Source organism: Leptonychotes weddellii, chromosome 11 (assembly GCF_054177405.1).
Source record: "Leptonychotes weddellii isolate Sample4059 chromosome 11, ASM5417740v2, whole genome shotgun sequence".
NCBI lineage: Eukaryota > Metazoa > Chordata > Mammalia > Carnivora > Phocidae > Leptonychotes > Leptonychotes weddellii.
The window spans coordinates 7,145,560-7,167,013 of NC_138379.1; the positions used below are offsets into that span (position 1 = coordinate 7,145,560).

At 54.4% G+C, this 21,454-nt stretch overlaps 2 protein-coding genes across 4 annotated transcripts; one reads left to right on the plus strand and one right to left on the minus strand.

Annotated features, from left to right (window-relative positions):
• The first annotated feature begins 48 nt into the window (after nucleotides 1-48).
• TRPT1 (tRNA phosphotransferase 1) lies at nucleotides 49-2,364 on the plus strand. Of its 3 annotated transcripts, none has more exons than XM_081797946.1 (8): nucleotides 49-200; nucleotides 395-478; nucleotides 608-689; nucleotides 1,204-1,373; nucleotides 1,464-1,638; nucleotides 1,836-1,892; nucleotides 1,968-2,108; nucleotides 2,208-2,364. In XM_081797946.1, the coding sequence occupies exons 2-8, from the start codon at nucleotides 404-406 to the stop codon at nucleotides 2,300-2,302; spliced, it is 795 nt and encodes a 264-aa protein (XP_081654072.1). In that variant the 5' UTR covers nucleotides 49-200; nucleotides 395-403; the 3' UTR covers nucleotides 2,303-2,364. The 3 variants fall into 3 exon arrangements, with proteins under 3 accessions (XP_081654072.1, XP_006746293.1, XP_081654073.1); XM_006746230.3 differs by having other exon boundaries at nucleotides 1,968-2,078; XM_081797947.1 differs by having other exon boundaries at nucleotides 1,464-1,566.
• Nucleotides 2,287-21,149, minus strand: FERMT3 (FERM domain containing kindlin 3). The gene is made up of 15 exons (XM_081797935.1): nucleotides 20,830-21,149; nucleotides 20,073-20,333; nucleotides 17,014-17,247; nucleotides 16,693-16,812; nucleotides 16,412-16,580; nucleotides 16,072-16,174; nucleotides 5,352-5,459; nucleotides 5,053-5,187; nucleotides 4,916-4,965; nucleotides 4,684-4,808; nucleotides 4,347-4,453; nucleotides 4,028-4,261; nucleotides 3,552-3,676; nucleotides 2,964-3,105; nucleotides 2,287-2,836 (listed from the first exon to the last, which is right to left on the minus strand). Exons 2-15 carry the CDS (start codon nucleotides 20,230-20,232, stop codon nucleotides 2,657-2,659), a joined length of 1,992 nt encoding a protein of 663 aa, XP_081654061.1. The 5' UTR covers nucleotides 20,233-20,333; nucleotides 20,830-21,149; the 3' UTR covers nucleotides 2,287-2,656.
• Nucleotides 21,150-21,454: the final 305 nt, after the last annotated feature.

Here is a 21,454-nt window from a genome sequence, read left to right on the forward strand (position 1 = left end):
GGGGCGGCTCCCATGCCGCCGAGTCGGGGAGCCCGCCGTCCCAGGTTCCCGCCTCCTAACTCTGTCTGTCTTGGCCGGTCCTGACGCTTCCGCCCCGTTAGCCTGAACGCCCGGGCCGCCTCCTGAGGCCCACTTTGCGGGGCAGCCCCGCGAGCCTGGAGCGCCGGGGCTCGGCTTCCCTGGGATCCGTGGCGGACACGGTGTGACCTTGGGCAAATCTTGCCTACTGGCCTCAGTTTCCCTATCTGTATCAGGGAGTTGGGGGCGGGAAGTGAATTTAATGAGCAGGATATCCGCCTCCCAGCTCTCACATCCTGAGGCTTTGTGACATGCTGGGCAGGACGGGGGCATGAGAGGGTCCTTAACCGTCCCCACATATCACTGTTCCTCGCAGGTCTTAGCCATGAACTCCCCTGGAGGAAGGAGGCAGGAAACCACAGGACCCAGGGGTAGAAGGGCTCACAGACCCCGGGAACAGGTGCGCCCACCCCACCCTCACCCCCACTTTCTTGGTGGGAGGGTAGAGGAAGAGGACTTGATGCCCTGGCTCCCTGGAATATGCTGGCGGGGTGGGAGTGGACCCGGGACCACCTCTGGGCTCTTACAGGACCGAGATGTGCAGCTGTCCAAGGCTCTGTCCTATGCCCTGCGGCACGGGGCCTTGAAGCTGGGGCTTCCCATGAGGGCTGGTAAGTGAGAATCTTGAAGACTGAGGTGAGTGGTTGGTGGCGAGGGAGCAGTGTGAGCCTGTCTGTGCTGCCCTACCCCATGGCCCCACGGGGATGGCACAGAGGGCCCATCTCCTCCATGTGCAGGGAGCACCGAGGCCCAGAGCCCAGTATCCTGTCTAGAGCAAACTGGGAGGCCAGGCCTGGCCATATCCCCGGTGCAGTGGCCCAATAGACACTTACCTAAGAGTGGGTACTGGGGGCTGTTGGGGTAACTGCTGTTTACTGAGTATCCATTCTGGGCAGGGTACTATGCTAAAAAAGGGACACTTTATCTTTGTGACCCTCCCCGAGGCAGATCCTAGTCCCATGTAAGTTGAGGAAACGGAGGCTCAGAAAGGGGAGACTCTTACAGATAAACCCCTGTGACCCCCGCCACGCGCCCAGGCTCTGTTCTGGTTGCCTGTGGCTCCCACTGTTACCTCTGGCCCAGGCCAGAACCAGTTCAGCTCCTGAGCATCCTGCCTGTCCGCAGATGGCTTCGTGCCCCTGTGTGCCCTCCTGGAGCTGCCCCAGTTCCACAGCTTCTCAGCTGAAGACGTGCAGCGTGTGGTGGACACCAACAGGAAGCAGCGGTTTGCCCTGCAGCCAGGGGAGCCCGGCACTGGCCTTCTCATCCGGGCCAATCAGGGTCACTCCCTGCAGGTGGGCGCTAAGGGGACCAGTGGGAGAGCCAGGTGGGACCCCTGCCCGTGAGGGGGGTCTCACAGCCATCCATTCCCCCCGCCACCCCAGGTACCTGAGTTGGAGCTGATGCCCCTGGAGACCCCACAGGCCTTGCCCCTAAGGCTTGTCCATGGCACATTCTGGCAGCACTGGCCATCCATCCAGCTCAAGGGCCTGTCCTGCCGGGGAAGGACCCATATCCACCTGGCCCCGGGACTGCCTGGGGACCCTGGTGTCGTCAGTGGTCAGTGGCCCTCCCCAGCTGTCCTTACCAGGTCCCTCTCCAAGGATCATACCTTCTCTTGTCCAAGGCCACCCCATGCTCTGCATGCTACAGTAACCCCATCCCCGCCCCTGAGCCCAGGACCTCCTGCTGAGCCTGCCCAGGTTTGATGACCAGCTCCCAAGTGCCCCAGGCCCCAGCTCCAATTGTCTCCACAGGCATGCGGCCAAATTGCGAAGTGGCTGTGTTCATTGACGGGCCCCGGGCCCTGGCAGGTGAGCCTGGACACAGCGGGGACTGCCCTAGGGCTTCAGAGAGGGCAGGAGTCCCAAATCTGGCTTTGTCTGCAGATGGAATCCCCTTCTTCCGCTCTGCCAATGGAGTGATCCTGACTCCAGGGAATGCTGATGGCTTCCTGCTTCCCAAGTACTTCAAGGAGGCCCTGCAGCTACGCCCTACCCGTGAGAACCACCACCCTCCTCCTGTTCGCGGTGCCTGGAGCCTGTGCCCTCTGCCCTCTCCTCCCTCCCGGCTCCTAGCCCCAGGCTGACTTCTGTCTCCCTTTCCCTAACCTCTTGTCTCTATCTCAGGAAAGTCCCTCTTCTTGGCTGGTAATGAAGAGGAGGCGGAGTGTCAGAGTGACCCCAAGTACAGCTCCAGAGGAAGAAGGATGATCCAACAATAAAATATTTATTTTTAAAAATGTAAAAAGATAACAAAAAAGAAGCTCCAGTTTGAAACCATGAATTATCATCATCCCGTAGCTACAGCCAGTTGTTCTCATGTGCTCAAGAACTCTAGCTGGGTCAGTGGTGTTGGTCCTGGCCACTCGGACAAGGGAAGGGCGGGCATTGTACGAGCTCGTAACCCACCTTCCCTAGCCTGGGAGATGGCAGAGTCTGGCCCGGTTAGGTCCCTGATCTGCACAAAACCAGGGACAGCAGGTGAATGTGCCCAGCTCGGTGCATGTCTGGAGAGGGTGTGGGCTTAGGCGTGACCATAGCAGGTAGTGAGCAAAGTGGGGGCGCTAAGACAGGCCTCAGAAGGCCTCATGGCCTCCTGTGAGCTGCAGGAAGAGATCCTCGTCCAGCTGTTCTCCGCGGGCCCGCTCCCGCGTCGACAGGAAAATGTAGCCCCCGATATACTCGTGCACGATGCGGCAGCTGGCCGACACGCAGCTGAAGGCCACGTTGATGTGCTCATCAAACTCGATGGCCACCTGCAGAGCAGGCAGTCAGAGGGGCTGGTCGGGGAGGGGGAGGAGAGCAGCCCCCGTCCTGCCCTGGCTGGGCCTGGCCGGGGTCCCCTGGAGCCTGCCCCCGCCCTGGCCCTTACCCTTGGCCCACCTGCCGGATGTCCCAGTTGACATTCCACTGGCGCATGTTGCTGAAGCGCCAGGTCTTGACCACGTCGCCCACGGCCAAGTCGATGCGGATCAGTCTGTTGTTGGCGATGCCCAGGATCTCATCCTTCCTGCTGCCCTTGAACCTAGTCCCCGGGGCGGGAGAGAGTGTGAGCCAGAGCCCCGCCCTGCACGGCCCCAGAGCGCACCCGGAGAGCCTGGGGCCGCGTCCCCGGGCAAGCTGTGCCATGTCAGCTGGCGTCTCCGGGCCTCAAGTTCCTCAGCTGGGAAATGAGGGTTAACTGCTAAAACCATTACAATAGCACTTGGCAGCCTCAGGCAAAGTGTCCATGCCTTTCACTGACAATTTTTTTGGTAGCGTAGTCACTGTTGGTTGGCTCTATCTTTGCAGGCTTGGGAAGGGGCAGAGGGCAGCTCCCGGCACAGCGGCGAACGGCGGCCTCCAGCGGGACGGGTCCGCCGCCCTGCGGGCCTGATCCCTCACTCTGGTGTTTGCTGCAGGGGCGCAGGATGGCGGGAAGGGAGGCTTCGGGTGCCGGCCGGGGCAGAGCGGGCTGCGGCGGGGCCGTACCTGACCACCACATAGGAGATGCCGAAGTCGGGCAGGGACTGCCAGGCCTGGATGAAGCGCAGCTGGGCCTCGGACAGCGAAAGCTGGGCCACGTTCTGGTGGGCTTCCAGGATCCGGGGGGTGAGCTGCGGGACCACACCAGGTGAGGGGCCCTCAAAGCCCCTGAGTCCCCCTGCCCGTCCCCACCAGGGAGACAGGATGCTGAGCCTGGAGCAGGGGTGCGGCCCTGTGTGGGGCCGTGGCCTGCGCCCTCTCACCACTCCGCAGGTAGGAGCTGAGCCAGGCCCTGAATTGGAAGCCGGCAGTGACCTCTCCCAGAGGGTGGGCACCGGCGTGCTCAGTCTCAAGGACATGGGTAGGAGAAGAAGGCATGAGTGAGCACGTGGCTTTCTAAAGGAAGGCTCTGTGGCGATCCAGGGGCCAAGGGTGGCCAGGTAAACGCTGTGGTCCTACCCACCACCCGCTTCCTCCGGCACCTGCTTGGCCTTGAACTTCCGCTGGAAGCGGGGGGCAACAAGGCCGTAGGGGTTGAGGCCCTCGGCAGAGGCGTCAGGGCCCTGGGGGTGGTTGCCTGAGCCCCCGCCCCCTGTCCGCTGCAGGCTGAGGAAGGCCAGAATGGCCTGCACTTCGCTGGTGTAGCTGCTGTCCGCCATGGTGCGGCCCTTAGACGCCAGTCGGCAGCCGGCCATCCAGTGGGCGTACTGCTTCTCCTGGGGGGTGAGGAACAGGCTCTGGTTCAGCCCCCGGCCCCCCTGTCCCCCTGCCCACTCCAGCCTCAGCCTGGCCCTGACTTACATCCTGGCACCGCAGGTAGATCTCACTCATGCCCTCAGGGGAGGGTACTAGGAGTTTGATGCAGAACTTCTGGCCTGAGACATTGACATCGGGGACCACCTCGCAGCCTAGAGGGAGATGAAGGGGTGGGTAGGAGGCTGGGAAGGGGGGGCCCTGCCCGAGAGGTCCCTGGGCCGATGCCAGCCCAGCACAATGCCTCGGCACACAGGGTGTCTCCTCCTGCCCCCAGGGGTAAACGGAGGTGAGAGCTTTCACCTCCCAGCCCACAGGGGGGCCGGGTAGGCCCCCAGCCTGCTCCTGCCCTTGTCCCTGTCCTGGCCAGGCTACCCTCACTCACCCTTGAGGTTGAGCTGCTGAATGGGGTCCCCCGGGGCCTCATCCTGGCTCTTGTAGTAGGACAGGGTGGTCTCCTTGAACACCACCCAGTGCTGGCGGTACCCCTTTAGGGTTAGCTTCCGGGGCCTGAGGGTGAGGCAGGAGTTTTGTGACAGGCTGCCTCCCTCCCTCCTGGGCTCTCTCTCCACACTGGGCCCCTCCAGCAGGGCTGCCAACGCTGGGCCCAAACTCACCGGAAGATCCGGAGATGGTCCTTGAGTTCCGGGATGGTGGTGAGGTTGTCCTGCAGAGAAGAGGAGTCAGAGGGGGACCAGATCCCCACACTTGACCCTGACCCCAACACCAACCCCTGACCAGAGCCCCTCCTCACCAGCATATCCGTGGATGCCGACCCCTCCAGCTTCACCTCCAGGTTGTTCAGGGCTGCATCCAGGTCGTCCAGCCCCCGGTCTGTGCCAGTTGGTTCGCCCACCTCCCCACTCTGGGACAGCTTGTTGATGTGGTACTGGGTGGGGTGCGTGGCCAGGGAGGGCTAAGTGGGTGGCCCACTAGCCCACAGCACCCAAGTGGGGCTTCCCAAAGATGGGGCCCCACCTTGGCAGACCCTCCCTGCCCTGGGCTCAGCCTGCGCCCTACCACCCCCCCCAGCTCCCCCGGCCCGCCGGACACCTGCAGGGCTGCGAACACCATCATCTCCTCCTCAGTGCAGTCGGTCTCCTCCAGCAGCAGGTCCCACCGAGCCTGCTCATACAGCTGGGTCAGCCGCACCGGGTCTGTCTGCAGCAGGGGTGGGGGAGGCTGGGTTCAGTCGGGTGCCAATGGCCCTGAGCTCCCTGTGTTCCTGGACCCCGTGAGCCTCAGCCACCAGCCCTGCCTTTGTGCAGTGACAAGCTCAGCTCGTGGCCCCACCTGGGCAGCAGACCCCAACGCCAACCTTACGGCCGCCCAGACAAGTAACACCTTTTTCCCTGTAAGACTTTTTTTTTTTTTTAAAGATTTTATTTATTTATTTGACAGAGACAGAGACAGCGAGAGCAGGAACACAAGCAGGGGGAGTGGGAGAGGGAGAAGCAGGCCTCCCGCCGAGCCAGGAGCCCGATGTGGGACTCGATCCCAGGACCCCAGGATCATGACCTGAGCCGAAGGCAGTCGCTCAACCAACTGAGCCACCCAGGCGCCCCTGTAAGACTTTTTGTACAGATGTGGACTGTATGTCTGCTGTGCACTTGTCGGGGTAGAAGGGGGACTGAGCAAACCAATCAGTCAGTAAGTGAGATGATTCAAGACTGCGATAAAAGCAATAAATAAGGGGCGCCTGGGTGGCTCAGTCTTGGGGCGTCTGCCTTCAGCTCGGGTCATGTTCCCAGGGTCCTGGGATCGAGCCCCACATCGGGCTCCCTGCTCAGCGGGAAGCCTACTTCTCCCTCTCCCACTCCCCCTGCTTGTGTTCCCTCTCTCTCTGTCAAATAAATAAATCTAAAAAAAAAAAAAAAGCAATAAATAAAGGAAATAGCTTCCATGGGGCCATTCACTCACACCCTCAGGCAAGGACACCCCAAGGATGATGGCGATGAGAGAGAATGGAGCTGGGGTGCAGGGAGCTACTCCACATAAGGAAGCATTCCAGGAAGTCTTCCTTGAGGAGGCAACAGACTGCCCTGAGACCTGAAGGATGGCAATGGGCCACTAAAGGGAAGAGTGATAGGAAGAACATTCCAGAGAGAAGGAACAGGGAGTGCGAAGCTCAAAGGGGGATCCCAGTTACCCACAGAAGACCAAGCCTGTGCTCCCTCTGAAACCCACCAACATTGATAGCAAAGGCATACAAAGGGTAAACACAAAAAGACAAAGAAGAGAGCAGGAACTACGGCAGGTGAGGGATGCTGACAACATTTTGGCAGATGGAAAGCAGAAACATGAACGGGAACTGAGTTACAGCGAGAGAGAGCTGGGATCTCTTGCTCTTTCAAACCCTCTCTCGTTCTGAGATAAAGGCATGAATGAGTTTTGAAAATAGTCAGGAAACAGGGGCGCCTGGGTGGCTCAGTCGTTAAGCGTCTGCCTTTGGCTCGGGTCATGGTCCCAGGGTCCTGGGATCGAGCCCCACATCGGGCTCCTTGCTCTGCCGGGAGCCTGCTTCTCCCTCTCCCACTGCTTGCCTCTTTGCCTACTTGCGCTCTCTCTCTCTCTGTCAAATAAATAAATAAAATCTTTTTTTTTTTTTAAAGATTTTATTTATTTATTTGACAGAGAGAGACACAGCAAAAGAGGGAACACAAGCCGAGGGAGTGGGAGAGGGAGAAGCAGGCTTCCCGCAGAGCAGGGAGTCTGATGCGGGGCTCGATCCCAGGACCCTGGGATCATGACCTGAGCCGAAGGCAGACGCTTAACGACTGAGCCACTCAGGCACCCCAAATAAATAAAATCTTAAAAAAAAAAAAAAAGAAAATAGTCAGGAAACAAACAGCAAAAAGAACACAGATCTGGACAAAGGCATCCAGTGTGTGTGGCAGCCCCTGACAGGTTCTGGACTGGGATTCTCTGGCTGAGAGGTGAGGATGGGCTGAAATGACTATCGAAGGTGCATAAAAGGAGCAGGCGTCCCCCATTCCCTGCAGCCAAGTGACAGCCAGGCACTTGGCAGAAGCCGGAGATTTGCTCCCTGGAGATGGTGAGCCAGAGGCACCCCCGCATTTGGTACTCTAGGCACAGCTGGGTGAGGGGGTGCACTGTGCTCGAAACAGGTGAACTGAGAGAAGGTTGACATTGTGAAAGGTGGGACACCCCTAGCCCTTCCTCACTTGTCACCCAAGACTTTGACAGTGAGTCTTCTTTTCCCAGTCGGGAGATCAGAGGGTTCACTGCTGAGAAACTGATGAGCCAAAGAGAAAACCCCCACAAAGAGTGATAACATGCCTACCCCAGCACCCCCAGGAAGCCCCCAAAGTGCTAAGCCCTATTCATCCACTCAGGGTTTTCAGTGGCTTCCTAGAGTCTTGCCTCTCAATATGAAAGGGCAGGCAAGGATTACCCCAGTGTAAGGACAGCTGTGGCAGAAACTACAGAGACCAAGAAAAACAGAAAAGACAGAGCTTGGAGGAAACCAAGAGAGTAGGGAGCAGAAGAAAACTTCAACCAGGCAAAATCTTTAGGGAGACAAAATGCTGTACCCATAACACAAGAATGGGATGCTGTGTTAAAAAAAGAACATAATTATAAAGGTATAGTAATAAGGGTTGTGTGGCATTGGTGAAGAGAGACAAATTGATGAATGGAACCAGAGAGTCAGAGAGAGACCCATACACTTATATTCACCTGACTTATGACAAAGGTGACCCCGCAGTCACTGGGGAAAGGTTGCTGTTTTCAATAAATGATACTGTGTCTATTGGTTACCTGCATTTTTTTTTAATTGTTTTGTTCCCCTACCTCACACCACATACAAATATCAACACCAGCTGGATTGCAGATCTAAACATGAAAGTTAAAACAATAAAGCTTTTAGAGAAAAGTTGCATCTTTGTGATCTTGGAATAAAAAAGATTTTTTTAACAGGACACAAAAGATATTCTTCATAAAAGAAAAAATATTTAAAAATAGAAGTCAGATTATATTAAAAATTAGGAACTTCTTTTTTTTTTTTTTTTTTAAAGATTTTATTTTTATTTATTTGAGAGAGAGAGAATGAGAGACAGAGAGCATGAGAGGGAGGAAGGTCAGAGGGAGAAGCAGACTCCCTGCCGAGCAGGGAGCCCGATGCGGGACTTGATCCCGGGACTCCAGGATCATGACCTGAGCCGAAGGCAGTCGCTTAACCAACTGAGCCACCCAGGCGCCCCTAGGAACTTCTTTTTATCAAAATAAACCATTAAGAGAATGAAAAGGAAAAGCACAGGGTGGGAAACTATAATCACAATATATTTATCCGACAAAGTACTACCCATATACAGAATATATAAAGAACTCCTATAAAGCAATATGAAAGCAGCTCAATATTAACAATTGGCAAAGAAGTTGAGCAGAAACTTCACAAAAGAGGATATCCAAATGGCTAGTAGCCCTATGAAAAAGGGCTCAACCTGATTAGTCATCAGAGAAATCTGAAAGCCACATAAAAGGCATATCAGTGATTGTCTGGGGTTATGTGTGGGAGGAGGAACGATTGCAAATGGGCACTAGAGAACCTTCTGGGGTGATGAAATGTTCTAAAACTTGATTGCGGTGATGGCTGCAATAAACAAAAAACCCTCTGAGATACCATTACACACCTACCAGAATGGATACCATGGAAACGATAGGAAACACCAAGCACCAGTGAAGCTGTGGAACAAGCTAAATTTTTGGACACTGCTGATGGGGGTGTAACTTTGGTACAACCACTTTGGAAAGCTGCTTAACAGCTACCTGTTACAGTTAAACCAAAGCTGCCCTGTAATCCAGCAATTCCACCTCTGGGCACATACCTTACAGAAATGTGTACATATGTTCACCAAAAGACATTATTGGAATGTTCATAGCATCTTTATTCATAATGGTACCAATCTGGAAACTGTGCAATGCCCATTAACAGTAGAATGGAAAATTAATTATGGTATATTGACATAATGGAATGTCACACACCAATGAGAAAGAATAAGCTACAACTGTATGCACTGTGGATGAATCATACAAGCATAATGCTGAGTGAAAAAAGCCAGACACAGAAGAGTACAGACTGTGTGATTTCATTTATGTAGATTTCAAGCACAGGCTAAACTATCTGTGGTGTTAGAATTAACATTATTGCCTCCCCCAAGGGAGATACTGACTGGAAGGGGTATGAAAGGGGCTTCTGGGGGCTGGTGAAATCCTGCTGCTTGATGTGTTGGATACATTTGTACATTTTTCTAAATGTATGTTCTACTAACAAACCAACAAACAAACTTACAAAGGAACACCAGAAAATAAAAGCTCTTAGAACTTAAAAAAAATACAGTTGCAGAAATTAAAAATTCAATAGATCATTTGAAAGATAAGTCAAAGCCCTGTCCAGAAAGTAAAACAAAAAGACAACAAACTTAGAAATGAGAAAGACAAGGGGTGCCTGGCTGGCTCAGTCGGTGGAGCATGCAACATTTGATCTTGGAATTGTGAGTTTGAGCCCCACACTGGGTGTAGAGATTACTTAAAAATAAAAAATCTTAAAAAAAAAAAAAAAGACATGAGAAAGACAAGATAAATGTCTATGTTTTTTCTTTGAAGAAGCAATCTAGGGGGTCTAATATCTACTTCCAGAAGAAAGGAACAGAAAAGTGATGGGGAGGAAATGATTAAAGAGATTGGTTAGGACATTTCTCCAAAACTGAAAGACTCAAGTTCCTCATCTGAAAGGGCTCAGCAAGTGTGCAGGCCAATCAATGAAGAAAGATCCATACTAGGACATAGTATTTTTTTTTTTTAAAGATTTTATTTATTTATTCATGAGAGACAGAGAGAGAAAGAGAAAGAGAGAGAGAGAAGCAGGCTCCCAAGGAGCAGGGAGCCCGATGTGGGACTCGATCCCAGGACCCTGGGATCATGACCTGAGCCGAAGGCAGACGCTTAACCATCTGAGCCACCCAGGCGCCCACTAGGACATAGTATTGAGAGATTTAAAGCATCAGGAGATAAGGAGAAGATTCTAAAAGCTTCTGACATCTCCCCTCCCTCTCCAAGAAAAAATAAAAGGGTCTCACATGGAAGGATTGAAAACAAAATGGCATTAGACTCCTTAATAGAACCACTGGGATCCAGAGGACAATGGGAAGGTGGCTTCAGATTTGGCAGGAAAATATTTCCAACCTAGAATTCTATACCTAGCCAAACTATCATCTGAGTGAGGGTAGAACAGTGACCTTTTCAGACATGCAGGATTTCAAATCACTTACCATTTTAGGGGAAGCTATTGAAATATATATTTCATCCAAACGAAGGAGTTAGTCAACAGAGGAACACATGAGATTCAGGAACCAAGAAGTCCAATAGAGGGATTCCCAGGAAATAGAGAATAGCAGTCCAAGGACAACAGTTGCACAGTGGGTCTAGAGTGCTACCTTCTATGGTTCCACAAAAAAGATAACACTGACTGATATCCTAAAGCAATCCACCAGTTTGAAAAGAGTTTTGTGGTTGGGCTGCAATGTTGGGGGGCTTGGCTATGGAACTTCCCACTTCATCACTGTGAAGACCCCAAAGGAGAAGCCATAGCCACATAGAGAGTATCTTACAAGAGTATCTTTTGGGGGTCTCTCTTCTAATTGTGCACAATTAATAGAAAAATAAGTAAATAAAATCTAGCAATTGTGAACTATAAGAAAATTTTGGGGTGCCTGGCTGGCTCAGTCAGAAGAGCATGCAACTCTTGATCTTGGGGTCATAAGTTTGAGCCCCATGTTGGGTGTAAAGATTACTTAAATAAATAAATAAATAAAAACTTAAAAGAAGAATATTAAAAAAGAAAATTTTGTTTTTAAATTTTCATTTTTTTTTTAATTTGACAGAGAGAGACACAGCGAGAGAGGGAACACAAGCAGAGGGAGTGGGAGAGGGAAAAGAGGCTTCCCACAAAGCAGGGAGCCCGATGTGGGGCTCAATCCCAGGACCCCGGGATCATGACCCAAGCTGAAGGCAGACGCTTAATGACTGAGCCACCCAGGCTCCCCTAAATTTTCATTTTGAAAACAAAGACAACAGGGGCAACTGGCTGGCTCAGTTGGTAGAACATGCAACTCTTGATCTCGCGGTTATAAGTTCAAGCCCCATGTTGGGTGCAGAGATTACTTAAAAATAAAATCTTTAAAAAAAAAACACACATAAAAAACAAAGAGAGCAACAAAGACCCAGTGGTTTTTAGGTATTGGACAAGAGACCACACAGAACAGTGATCCCTGACAGAAGGGAAACAAACATGGTGAATCCTGATTGCCCCAGCTTGTTGCCCAGAGAGAGTTGCACAGGGAAGGGGACCCCAAATAGAACCCAGCATATTCCCCAAGTTAAGAAATGTAGTTGAGCATTTGGTGAGTCCAAGGCAGCTAGAATTCACAGGACAGAGTCCTGTAGAGGAGAGAGCTGCACAGAGACAAAGCTCTGGAGATCAGCAGAGGGCTCTTCTTGAGTCTTTAGCTAAGCACTGATCAGTGTATGTGTGTAAGGAAACTACCCAAGGCTGATAAAAACAAAAACAAAAACAAAACAAAACTTGAAAGGAGCAGATGGAACATTTACCAGAGCTCACTTAAGGGTGGAAATAGTTCACACTCCCAAAAGCCAGATTAGAGAAGCCTCATGATGCATGGCACATTAGATAGAGTCCTCTGAAGGCAATTGCCTCAGTAATGGGGTAAATTAGCCCTATATTAGAGGATGCTTTTGTCCTGCCTAATTAACATTCAAGGCAAGCCTTGGAAGGATCAAACTGTCTCCAAGTAGTTTAACTTCATCCCTAAACAAGGTTTAAAAATACTTAAAGGACTGTAGAAAAAAAATCTAGCACCCAAGAATATAAAATTTGTAGTGTCTGTCTGGCATCAGAAAAAAATTATCAGGTACAAAAAGAAAAAAACAACAAGGGGCACCTAGGTGGCTCAGTCGGTTAAGCATCTGCCTTCGGGGGGGTGCCTGGGTGGATCAGTCCTTAATCGTCTGCCTTTGGCTCAGGCCATGATCCCAGGGTCCTGGGATCGAGCCCCACATTGGGCTCTCTGCTCAGTGGGAAGTCCGCTTCTCCCTCTCCTACTCCCCTGCTTGTGTTCCCTCTCTCGCTGTCTTTCTGTCAAATAAATAAATAAAATCTTAAAAAAAAAAAAAAAAGCATCTGCCTTCGGCTCAAGTCATCATCTCGGAGTCTCGGGATCGAGCCCTGCATTGGGCTCCCTGCTCAGCAGAAAGCCTGCTTCTCCTTCTGCCCCTCACCCTGCTCATGCTCTCTCTCCCCCAAAAATAAAGGGGGAAAAATGACCAGGCATGAAAACAAGCAGAAAAATACAAGTCATAATGAGGGGAGTGTCTATAGAAACAAATCAAGAAAAGAATCACTAGATACAGAATTAGTAGATAAAAACATGAAGAGTTACTACAAATACATCATGTGTGTTCAACAGGTAGAGAGACAGGAGCATTTTAAGGAGAGCCATGGAAACTATTAAAAAGGTCACAGTTAAACTTGTAGGCATGAAATCCATGGCAGATTCGACATGGCAGAAGAAAGATTAGTAAACTTGAAGACAGAGCAAGAGACCTACTCAATATGCAACACAGAAAAATAAGACTGGAAAAACGACCTAAAAAAAGAAACGAACAGAGCATCAGTGGGCTGTGGGATGATGCTAAGCAGTCTAATAGTTAATGCAGTTGGAATCCCATCAAGGGAGGGAGGGAAAAAAAAACCTGAAAAAATAACAACCCCAAATTTTCCAAATTTGATGCAAACTATCAATTCACAGATTCAAGAAGCTCACTGAACCCTAAGCATGAAAAACCTAAAGAGAACCAAGGCATATGATAATCACACTGTTTAGAACCAGTGATGGGGCTCCTGGGTGGCTCAGTCGGTTAAGCGTCTGCCTTTGGCTCAGGTCATGATCCCAGGGTCCAGGGATCGAGCCCCATGCGTTGTGTTCCCTGCTCAGTGGGGAGTCTGCTTCTCCCTCACCCTTTGCCACTCTCCCCTGACTTGTGCACTCTCTCTCTTGCACACACGCTCTCTCAAATAAATAAATAAAATCTTAAAAATAAGTAAATAAAGTACCATAAGAAACAAACCGTCACCCAAGAATTCTACACCGAGTTAAAACATCTTTCAAAATCAAAGGTAAAATAATGACTGATTCAGACATACAAAAGCTGAAAGAATCATCACCAGTAGATGAGCACCACAAGAAATGTTAAAGGAAGTCCTTCAGGTCAGACAGAAAATGAGACCAGCTGGAAATGTGGATCTATACGCGGGAATAAAGAGCACAGGAAATGTTGAGTGTGAGAGTCGCATGCTCTACCCACTGAGGCAGCCAGGCACCTTCTGTGAATTATTTCTTACAACTGCCTGGGAATCTCCAGTTATTTCAAAACAAAAAGTTCCACCAAAAAAATGATTGACGGGTTAAAGTAAAAGTAATAGCGATAATGATTCAACAATTCTATTCCTAGGTCTACACTAAGAGAAATGAAAAGATATGACCACTCAGAAACTTGCACATGAGTATTCATAGCAGCCTTATTCATAATAGCCAACACGTGGGTGGGGAGATGGAAACCAAATGTCTATTAATTGCTGAATGGATCAATAAAATGTGGTATATCCCTACAATGATATCCTATTTTGCAGTAAAAAGGAATGAAACCCTGAAACATGCTAAAATAGGAAAACATAATGCCAAGGGCAAGAAACCAGACACAAAAAGCCAAACACTGTATGATCACATTTATAGGAAATGTCCAGGATGGGCAAATCTACAGGGACAGAAAGGAGATTAGGAGTTGTCTGGGGCTCCGTGGGTAAGGGATAAATGGGGAATGACTGTTGATGGGTATGATTTTCTTTTGGGGGTGATGAAAATGTTTTAAAACTGATTGTGCTGATGGTTGCCCAACTCTGTGAATGTACTAAAAACCATTGGGTTGTCCATTTAAATGGGCAGATGATATGGTATATGAATTATTTCTCAATACAGCCGTGGTAAGAATAATGACAGCAACAAGAATGACAGTGTCTTGAGGGTTTTGACACCTGCAGAACTGAAGTGTGTGATAAGAGGAATGTAGAGGCCGAGGGGGGAAACACAAGTGCCCTGTTGGAAGTTTCTCACGCAGAAGCGCTAGAGTATTACTGGGTGGTAATAGCGTGCGTGTGCTAGAGCCCCTAAAGCAACCACCAAAACCATTTTTTTTAAGTATAGCTAATAAATTAATATAAAGGAGATAAAATGGAATCATGAAAACCACTCAACCCAAAGTAAGGCAGGAAGAGCTGGGGATGGGGACAATAAAGTCCGCGGGAGAGGAAGGGGCCGAGGGTGGAAGAGAGGGAGGGGGGACAGATGGGCAGGGACCCAATCAGGCAGGGGCCTGGGGGCTCGGCAGCTGGGGCCACAGGCAGCCACAGGAGTGACATGACCTCGTGTCTGTTCATTCCAGACATGGTGTGGAGCTTGGAGAGGCCAAGAGGGGAGAGAGGGGCATTAGGAGGCGTGTGCTAAGCAACATGACATGGGCTGGCCCCCGGACAGATGGACAGATGAAAAGACAGAGAAGAATGGGTGGTTTGGGATTTTAGTTCAAGGGAGGATGAACAGGGCACAGAGATGGATAGATGGATGAGGTAGGAAGGAAAGGGAAGGATCCAGAATGGCGTAAGCAACGAATCCATGAAAGCTTTTGCAATGAATCCATGAAAGGTGGGAGGATGTGCTGCGCAGGCTGGGGATCACAACTTCCGGTTCAGGCAGGAGTCCGAGATGCCTGTTAGATGCGTGAGCAGAGCTGGGCCACCTGGACACTCAAGTCTAGAGCTCAGGGGAGAAGGTCTGCACTAGAGATTACATACTTGGGAGCTATAACGGGCAAGGGGATAAGGATGGCTGGGGAGGGCCTTCTGGGTTTGCCAACCCCCAGAGGCTGTGGAGACAGGAGGAAGAGTGGGGGGAGCCTGGACCAGGCATCTGGAGACCCCCCCAAGCTTGTGGGGGTCACAAGTGGCCTAGTAAGAAGCAGGAGGGAAGAGAGCAGGGGACAGAGAGCATGCAGGCATGGTCACCTCAGCAGGTGTCCTTCCTGTGTGTGGATGGGGACAGAAGATGCCAGGATAAATCTGGCTGAGGAGAGAGAGGGAGTCCGGGAGCACCCACAGGAAAGACCTGGAAACAGGGGGCAGGATTCTGGGGAGCAAGGACTAGATTCCAAGGATTCGGTAAACAATGGCATTTAGAAGTTTTGCAGTAAAGGGGGGAGAGAAAAGGGTCACAGGCGAGGGAGCGCCTGTGGGGTCTGATGGTTTCTGAGAGGGCTGCATGGAGCCCATGGATTGATTGCCAGGAGGGACGGTAGGCAGGGAGGGAGAGATGCACACAGCCCCTGCCTGCAAACCTCATCCCTCGCCCACCCCAAACCTGCAGATCCCAGTGTCACCCCTTCCAGGAAGCCTTCTCTGAGTCTAGGTGGGAGGCATCTCCCACCTGAGCAGGCTTCCTAGGGGCGCCTGCCCTTGTCTACACTGCCCAGACAGTGGTGGAGTTAAGAAACAGGAGTGCAGATGAGGCAATGGATAGATGGACAGACGCCCTGCTAGTCTCTCACGTTCCCAGACCCAGACCCCTGACCCTAAGTCCCCATGTCTCACTGACCCAGACCCCCGCTGTCCCCTGTCCCAGCCCACCTTGGGATCCAGGTCGAAGAAGCTGTAGTACTTAAAGCGCAGCCAGAGCATGTCCCCGGCCTTGATCCCCTGCTGCATGAGGCACCGCGAGGAGTCCAGCCACCTGGGCCATAGCATGGGCAGAGGTCAGAGCTGACGCAGGTACAGTGCTGGGGCATGGCAGGGGGCTGGGCAGGGGGGGGGGGGGCCTTGATCAAGGGCAAGCACACATTTAAGAAAGGCCTGGAAACAGGAGGTATGGATTTGGGGTAAGGGTACAGGGGAGGGCGTGGGCCCTGGCAGTGGGAGCTCAGACCCAAGGGGACAGGGCCCCAGGCTGCAGAGCAGGCAGGCAGACCACCTGCTGTGGAGCTGGGTCTTGTCCAACAGGGAACTGGGCCGAGGCAGGCGCTGGAGCAAGAGGGGGTCCGGCGGCGGCTGCGGCCGGCTCAGTATGTGGTAGCAGGCTTCGGTCTGGGCGCTGTCTGAGAAGTGGGCTGGCATCCCCCGGAACAATGCAGGTGCCACGCCTGGAGCGTGGGACAGGATTAGACAGGCCCAGCCCCCAGCCCCGGCTGCGGGTGGGGGGTTGGGGGACCCGGTGCCAGCGCCCAGCCCCTGGCCTGCCCAGCGTGTGCTCACCCCCAGCCAGGACGACCTTGGTCAAGTCATACAACTCCTCTTCCGGCTCCTTCTCCTTCTTCTTCTTCTCCTTCTTCTCAGGAGCCCGGAGCAGAGACAGCTCCTCAGGGTGCCGGATACCTGAGGGGAGCTGGGACCTCAGCAGGGGCCGGGGTCCTGCCCTGGAACCTTCCCGCCCGCCTCCCGGGTACTCTGGGGCAGGTCACAGCCCTGCAGGCCGGATCGGGGACAGGACTGCAAGGCCCATGTGACAATGGCTGGGCCAGTAACGTGGGGAGACCCTGGCCGGGCTGGGAGAGCGGGGACCCGCAGGGGACTCACTGAGGAGGCGGCAGATGGCGGCCACGGCCTGGAAGAGGGGCTGGGAGAAGCTGGCTCGCAGGCGCAGGGCCCGGCGGTTAGGCAGCCGCAGGATGATGGGCCGGTGCTGGGGCCCGAAGAAGAGGCGGGCGTCGGCCAGGATGCCATACTTGTCCAGCGTCCAGTGCGTCTGCAGCAGCCATTGTCTTTTCTGCTCCCACCAAATGGCGTGGTCTGACCAGTCCTGCTTGCGCTCTGTGGGGCCACGGGGAAGCAGGGGCACGTCAGCCCCAGAGGGCCCGGCCCCCGGTGCTGAGCACCAGCCAAGGCCAGCGCGGGCCAGGCTGGGTTGGCTCGGGGTCAAGGACTGAGGTCACGGCAGGAAGGCTCTCTGCTGGCTCACCCTGCTCATTCTGCGGGGCTCAGTCGTGGCATCTCTCCCCAGGGGAGTCCCCCACCCAGAATCCAAGTACCTCCACCTCAAGCACCCCGGCCCATGGGCTGCCCCGAATAGCACCACCCCTAATTCCTGGCTAACTGGCCTCTCCCCGGCTTTCCCAGGATCCCGGGAGGCTGAGGCTCTGCTGGGGCCCTGGGGCTGTGCCGGTCACAGCAGGCCCTCCAGAAACGTTTCTCGGTTACACGTTCTGTGCCCTTGGCCAAGGCCTTCAGCTCTCAGGGCCTCGATTTTGTAGTTCGTGAGATGTCAGTAATCATTCCAACCCTGTGGACATGGAACCTCGCCTGTTCCAGTGTCTGTGGAAGGTTAACGCCCACGAGTGAGGATTCAGTCCGAACCACGAACACTGCTCTCGTACTGCAGCTAGTGACAGATGACACGTCTCCGTCCAGGAGTGCGGGCTGGTGTATGGTGAGCACAAAGACAAAGGCTGGACCAACTCTCTAGAGTGTGCAAAGCCCTTCCCCGCCAGTGGTCTGTCTCTTGCTGCCCTCCCCCCTCCTCCCTCCCTAATGTCACTGGAGGTGCCAAACGCAAGAGATTCTCTGGCTCAATCTGGCCAACCTCTCAGAGTCCTTGGAGCCGCTGCCCTCACTCTGTTCTGGCTTTGCGGCACCCACCCCCCATCTCCTCTTGACATTTGGCTCCTGTTTTGTCCTCCTTGGCCCCTTCTCCTGGCCTGCTCCTGTCGTTCCCTGGTTCTGATTCCCTTCCTCCGCCACCCTGGCCTCTTCCCAGGGGTCCTGCCTGGTCCACGGCCTCATCTTCCTGCTTCCATCCCCAAACACACCATACCTCAGGACCAGGCCCTGCCCTGGGCCCCGGGCCAGAAACCCACATGCCAGGGGCAAAAGGACATGCCCACCGGCTTCAGTAGCTCCAGAGACATGTTTACCAGGCCACGTGCCTGCCTCTGGGACAGAAATGCAGTAACTCCTACTTCCAGCCCCCAAGGCACGCGGGAAACTCGTTCTGCCTGACCCTGGACGGAGGCCCTTCTCCCTCCTTGCTGGCTCCTCTGCAGGGCATCTGGGGGCTGGGCGACAGGACTTCCCCGTCAGGCCTGAGCACTATCCTTTCCAAGTGTAGCCACCACGTTTCATCGATGCCAATCTCATCTCCAAAATCCACCCTCCTGTCTGTCCTCACTGCCCGCCATTGGAGGACTTGTCTCCCTGCCTCCAGCCCACCCCTCCCCGAGGGGCCGGTCTAGATGTAAGTGGTTGAAAACCCTTCGGTGGCCGCTCCCACCTCCAGTAGTCTCAACTCCTAATGGCAGCCACCCCAATCTCTTTTCTTGTTCTCCCTGGCCTGGAGGCCCCAGTTCAGAACACCCCCGTGTGCCAACATCACGCCTTGCCCCCCGCATGCCGTGGCCCCTCTTGGGACTCTCCTAGGGAGTCTCCCCGTCCCGGCTGCGGGCAGCCCCTCTGGCTCCAGGCCCTGTGCTCTCTCCCCCTGCGCTGAGGCTGGCGTTCAGCCCCGTGCTGGGAGTGGAGGGTCCGCCTCACCCGCCTGGCCATACTCCACGAAGGCAGGGGCTGGTATAACGTGGGGTCTGGCTTGACGGAGCCTCAGTCGACATCTGATATACTCAGGAATGAGCGGGATTAGGAAGGGTAGGGTCAGTGTCCCCACTGCAGGGGACAGGAGCTGAAGGGATTTACTCCTGGGGGGACCCAGCAGCGGGTTGGGGGATCAGCTCTAACTGACTGACTCTTTATTTAGGCCTCTTGCACGGCTCGTGTGCCCTGCCCTGGAGGCAACCAGGTCTTCCCTTGGGGCCCCGTCTCTTCACCCCCTCTGCTCTAGCTCAGCCCAGGCCTGTCTGCAGCTTGGCCTGACGCCCAGTCTCCTGAGGGACCCTCTGTTTCCCACTTCTGCTTTCACAGCCTCCTCGGGCCCTGCCTGTTGGAAGCTCCTTCACTACCTCAGGCCTGTGGCCGGGCTCTCCCGGGGCCCCGTCTGTCCACAAGCCAGCCAACCTGCCTCCCAGGCTGCACGTGGTGGGTTGGCTGGCTCTGAGGAAGCCTGCAGATGGCCCAGGACCCAGGGGCCCCCCGGCTCTGCCTATCGGGGTGTGCCTGCCACCCTCCCAGGAAGAGGCAGCCCCGACCCCCGGCAGGGAAAGGGGATGGGAAGCCCGCATGCCACTAGCCCTGCTCCTCTCCACGCCTGACGCCACAGGCTGTTCTGCTGTAACTTCCTGTGGGGGCAGGGCCTTCCTACCCAGGCTAGGCCCGTCACCAGCCTGTGGAGGGCTTCCGGCCCGGGGACACGGTATGGCAGCCAGCCCCCAGGTCCCCTGCTCTCCCCCAAGACCTCGAATATAGCCTCTGCCTTGGCCCGGGCCAGGCCCCTCCTGCCCCCAGAAGTGGGTGAACAGACTCCTTGGGGACTCAGCAGAACCAGCTGGAGTGGGAGGAAGAGGGGGAAGATTGCGGGAGGGAGGGGAAGTTGGGGAAATGTCTGTTTTGGGACCAAATGATTAAGCGGGTGCCTGAGTCACTGTGGCGGGGTTATCGAGTGCGGCCCATTGGGCGGCCGGGAAGTGCCCGCAGACCCAGTTACAGCCGCCCCGTGGTGCTGAGGTCAGCAGCGCGGGCAGTGGGACACTCACTAATCTCCTCCACGACCTTCAGGAGCACCCCGCCGATGTGCGACTCCCCTGTGACCCGGAGGGTGACAGACTCGGCCTCCGGGTCCTCCTCTCCCACGAACACCCGCAGCTCCCAGGACGAGTCGATGTAGTCGCCGGTGGCCGTCTTCATCCCCGCCATGGCTGTGGCGGCTCTCCGGAGGCTGGGAAGGAGGCACGGCGGGCAGGGGGCCGGGGCCTTGTAGGCTACCCACGTTCAAGTAGAAGTGACCCTGTGGTGACCTGGACAGGCAGGGGAGCAGAGAGCATGCCGGTGAGCCAGGATGTCATGGCAGCAGCGAGACACGGGCGCTGAGCTGGTCCAGGCAAACCTCAGGCCCTCTCACCATTTCCGGTGGTCTAGCTGCACGGGGCTGTCCAACCCACTCCCATCTTACAGACAGGAAGACCGAGGCCCGGAAAGAGTGAGAAATGGGCTCACTCAAGATCACCCAGCTTGATGCCAGAGCCTGGCACAACCTCCATCTGCCTCCCCAGCCCACATTTCACCCCCAAACCCACACTGGCAGCTGCCCACCCTGGAAATGGTGGGGGACCCAAATCAGAAAATACTCCCTCTCCTGGCCCAAAGCCCGGATCCAGACATCCCAAGCCAGCCAAGGCCTCTCTAGGGCCGTGAGAAGTCCAGGGTGCCGCATGGAGAGAGGCATGCAGGGCAGAGGGGCTGCAGGAGGGTGAGGACAAGGTGGTTGGGCCTTCAGCCGCCGCCCCAGCTTACCTTGCCTGTAAGGGTTTGGGGGCTGCAGGTGCGGAGGGGTTGGAGTGTCAGCCACTCCTGGCCTCAGTCTAAACACCTGCAGCTCAGTGAGTGCTTCCTTCCCCCTTTGCTTTCTCTTTGGAGCTTTCTTCGGAGGGCAGCCCTTGCGCCTTATCATGAGCAGGGCGGGCTCAGCCCCTCCCCAGGGAGGGCCCACGCTGGGTGCAGGAAGCGAACTGCCAGCAGGCTGCCCAGGGCTCCCGTTTGTGGCCCCACCTTTGTTCCCGGGGAGCACAGGAAGCAAGGGAGGAGCCGGCCGGGGTCCCACCACCACACGGAGCGTCCCCTCGTCTGGAGGGAAGCAGCTCAGTTCGAACTAGGGAAGTCACCAACTCATGTTCTCTACACCCAGAGTCCCCAGGAGGAAGTCACCTCCCATCTCCAGCCTGTCACAGAGTTGGGGGGTGTGGGGGGCTTTGGGCCATGGCACGTCACTGTGCTGTCAGGAGGAAGAGCCGTGCAGCTGAAAGGATTGGACCCAGGTGATTTAGGAAGCTGGAAGTTCAAGGGAGCTCCAGCCCGGGAGGTCCCTTATCACCAACAAGTAGATCCTTGAAGAAGACCCCGAGGCAAACAGCTTCCTTAA

Bases quoted from the DNA above. Each gene is read 5' to 3' on its own strand.
- FERMT3 (XM_081797935.1), bottom strand. From the start codon at position 20,232: ATGGCGGGGATGAAGACGGCCACCGGCGACTACATCGACTCGTCCTGG. The intron at 17,248-20,072 runs GTGAGTGTCCCA...GTGGCCCCACAG, and splicing joins GAAGGTCGTGGAGGAGATTA to AGCGCAAGCAGGACTGGTCA. The intron at 4,809-4,915 runs GTGAGTTTGGGC...CCTCACCCTCAG, and splicing joins GACCATCTCCGGATCTTCCG to GCCCCGGAAGCTAACCCTAA.
- TRPT1 (XM_081797946.1), top strand. From the start codon at position 404: ATGAACTCCCCTGGAGGAAGGAGGCAGGAAACCACAGGACCCAGGGGT. The intron at 479-607 runs GTGCGCCCACCC...GGGCTCTTACAG, and splicing joins CTCACAGACCCCGGGAACAG to GACCGAGATGTGCAGCTGTC. The intron at 1,374-1,463 runs GTGGGCGCTAAG...CCGCCACCCCAG, and splicing joins ATCAGGGTCACTCCCTGCAG to GTACCTGAGTTGGAGCTGAT.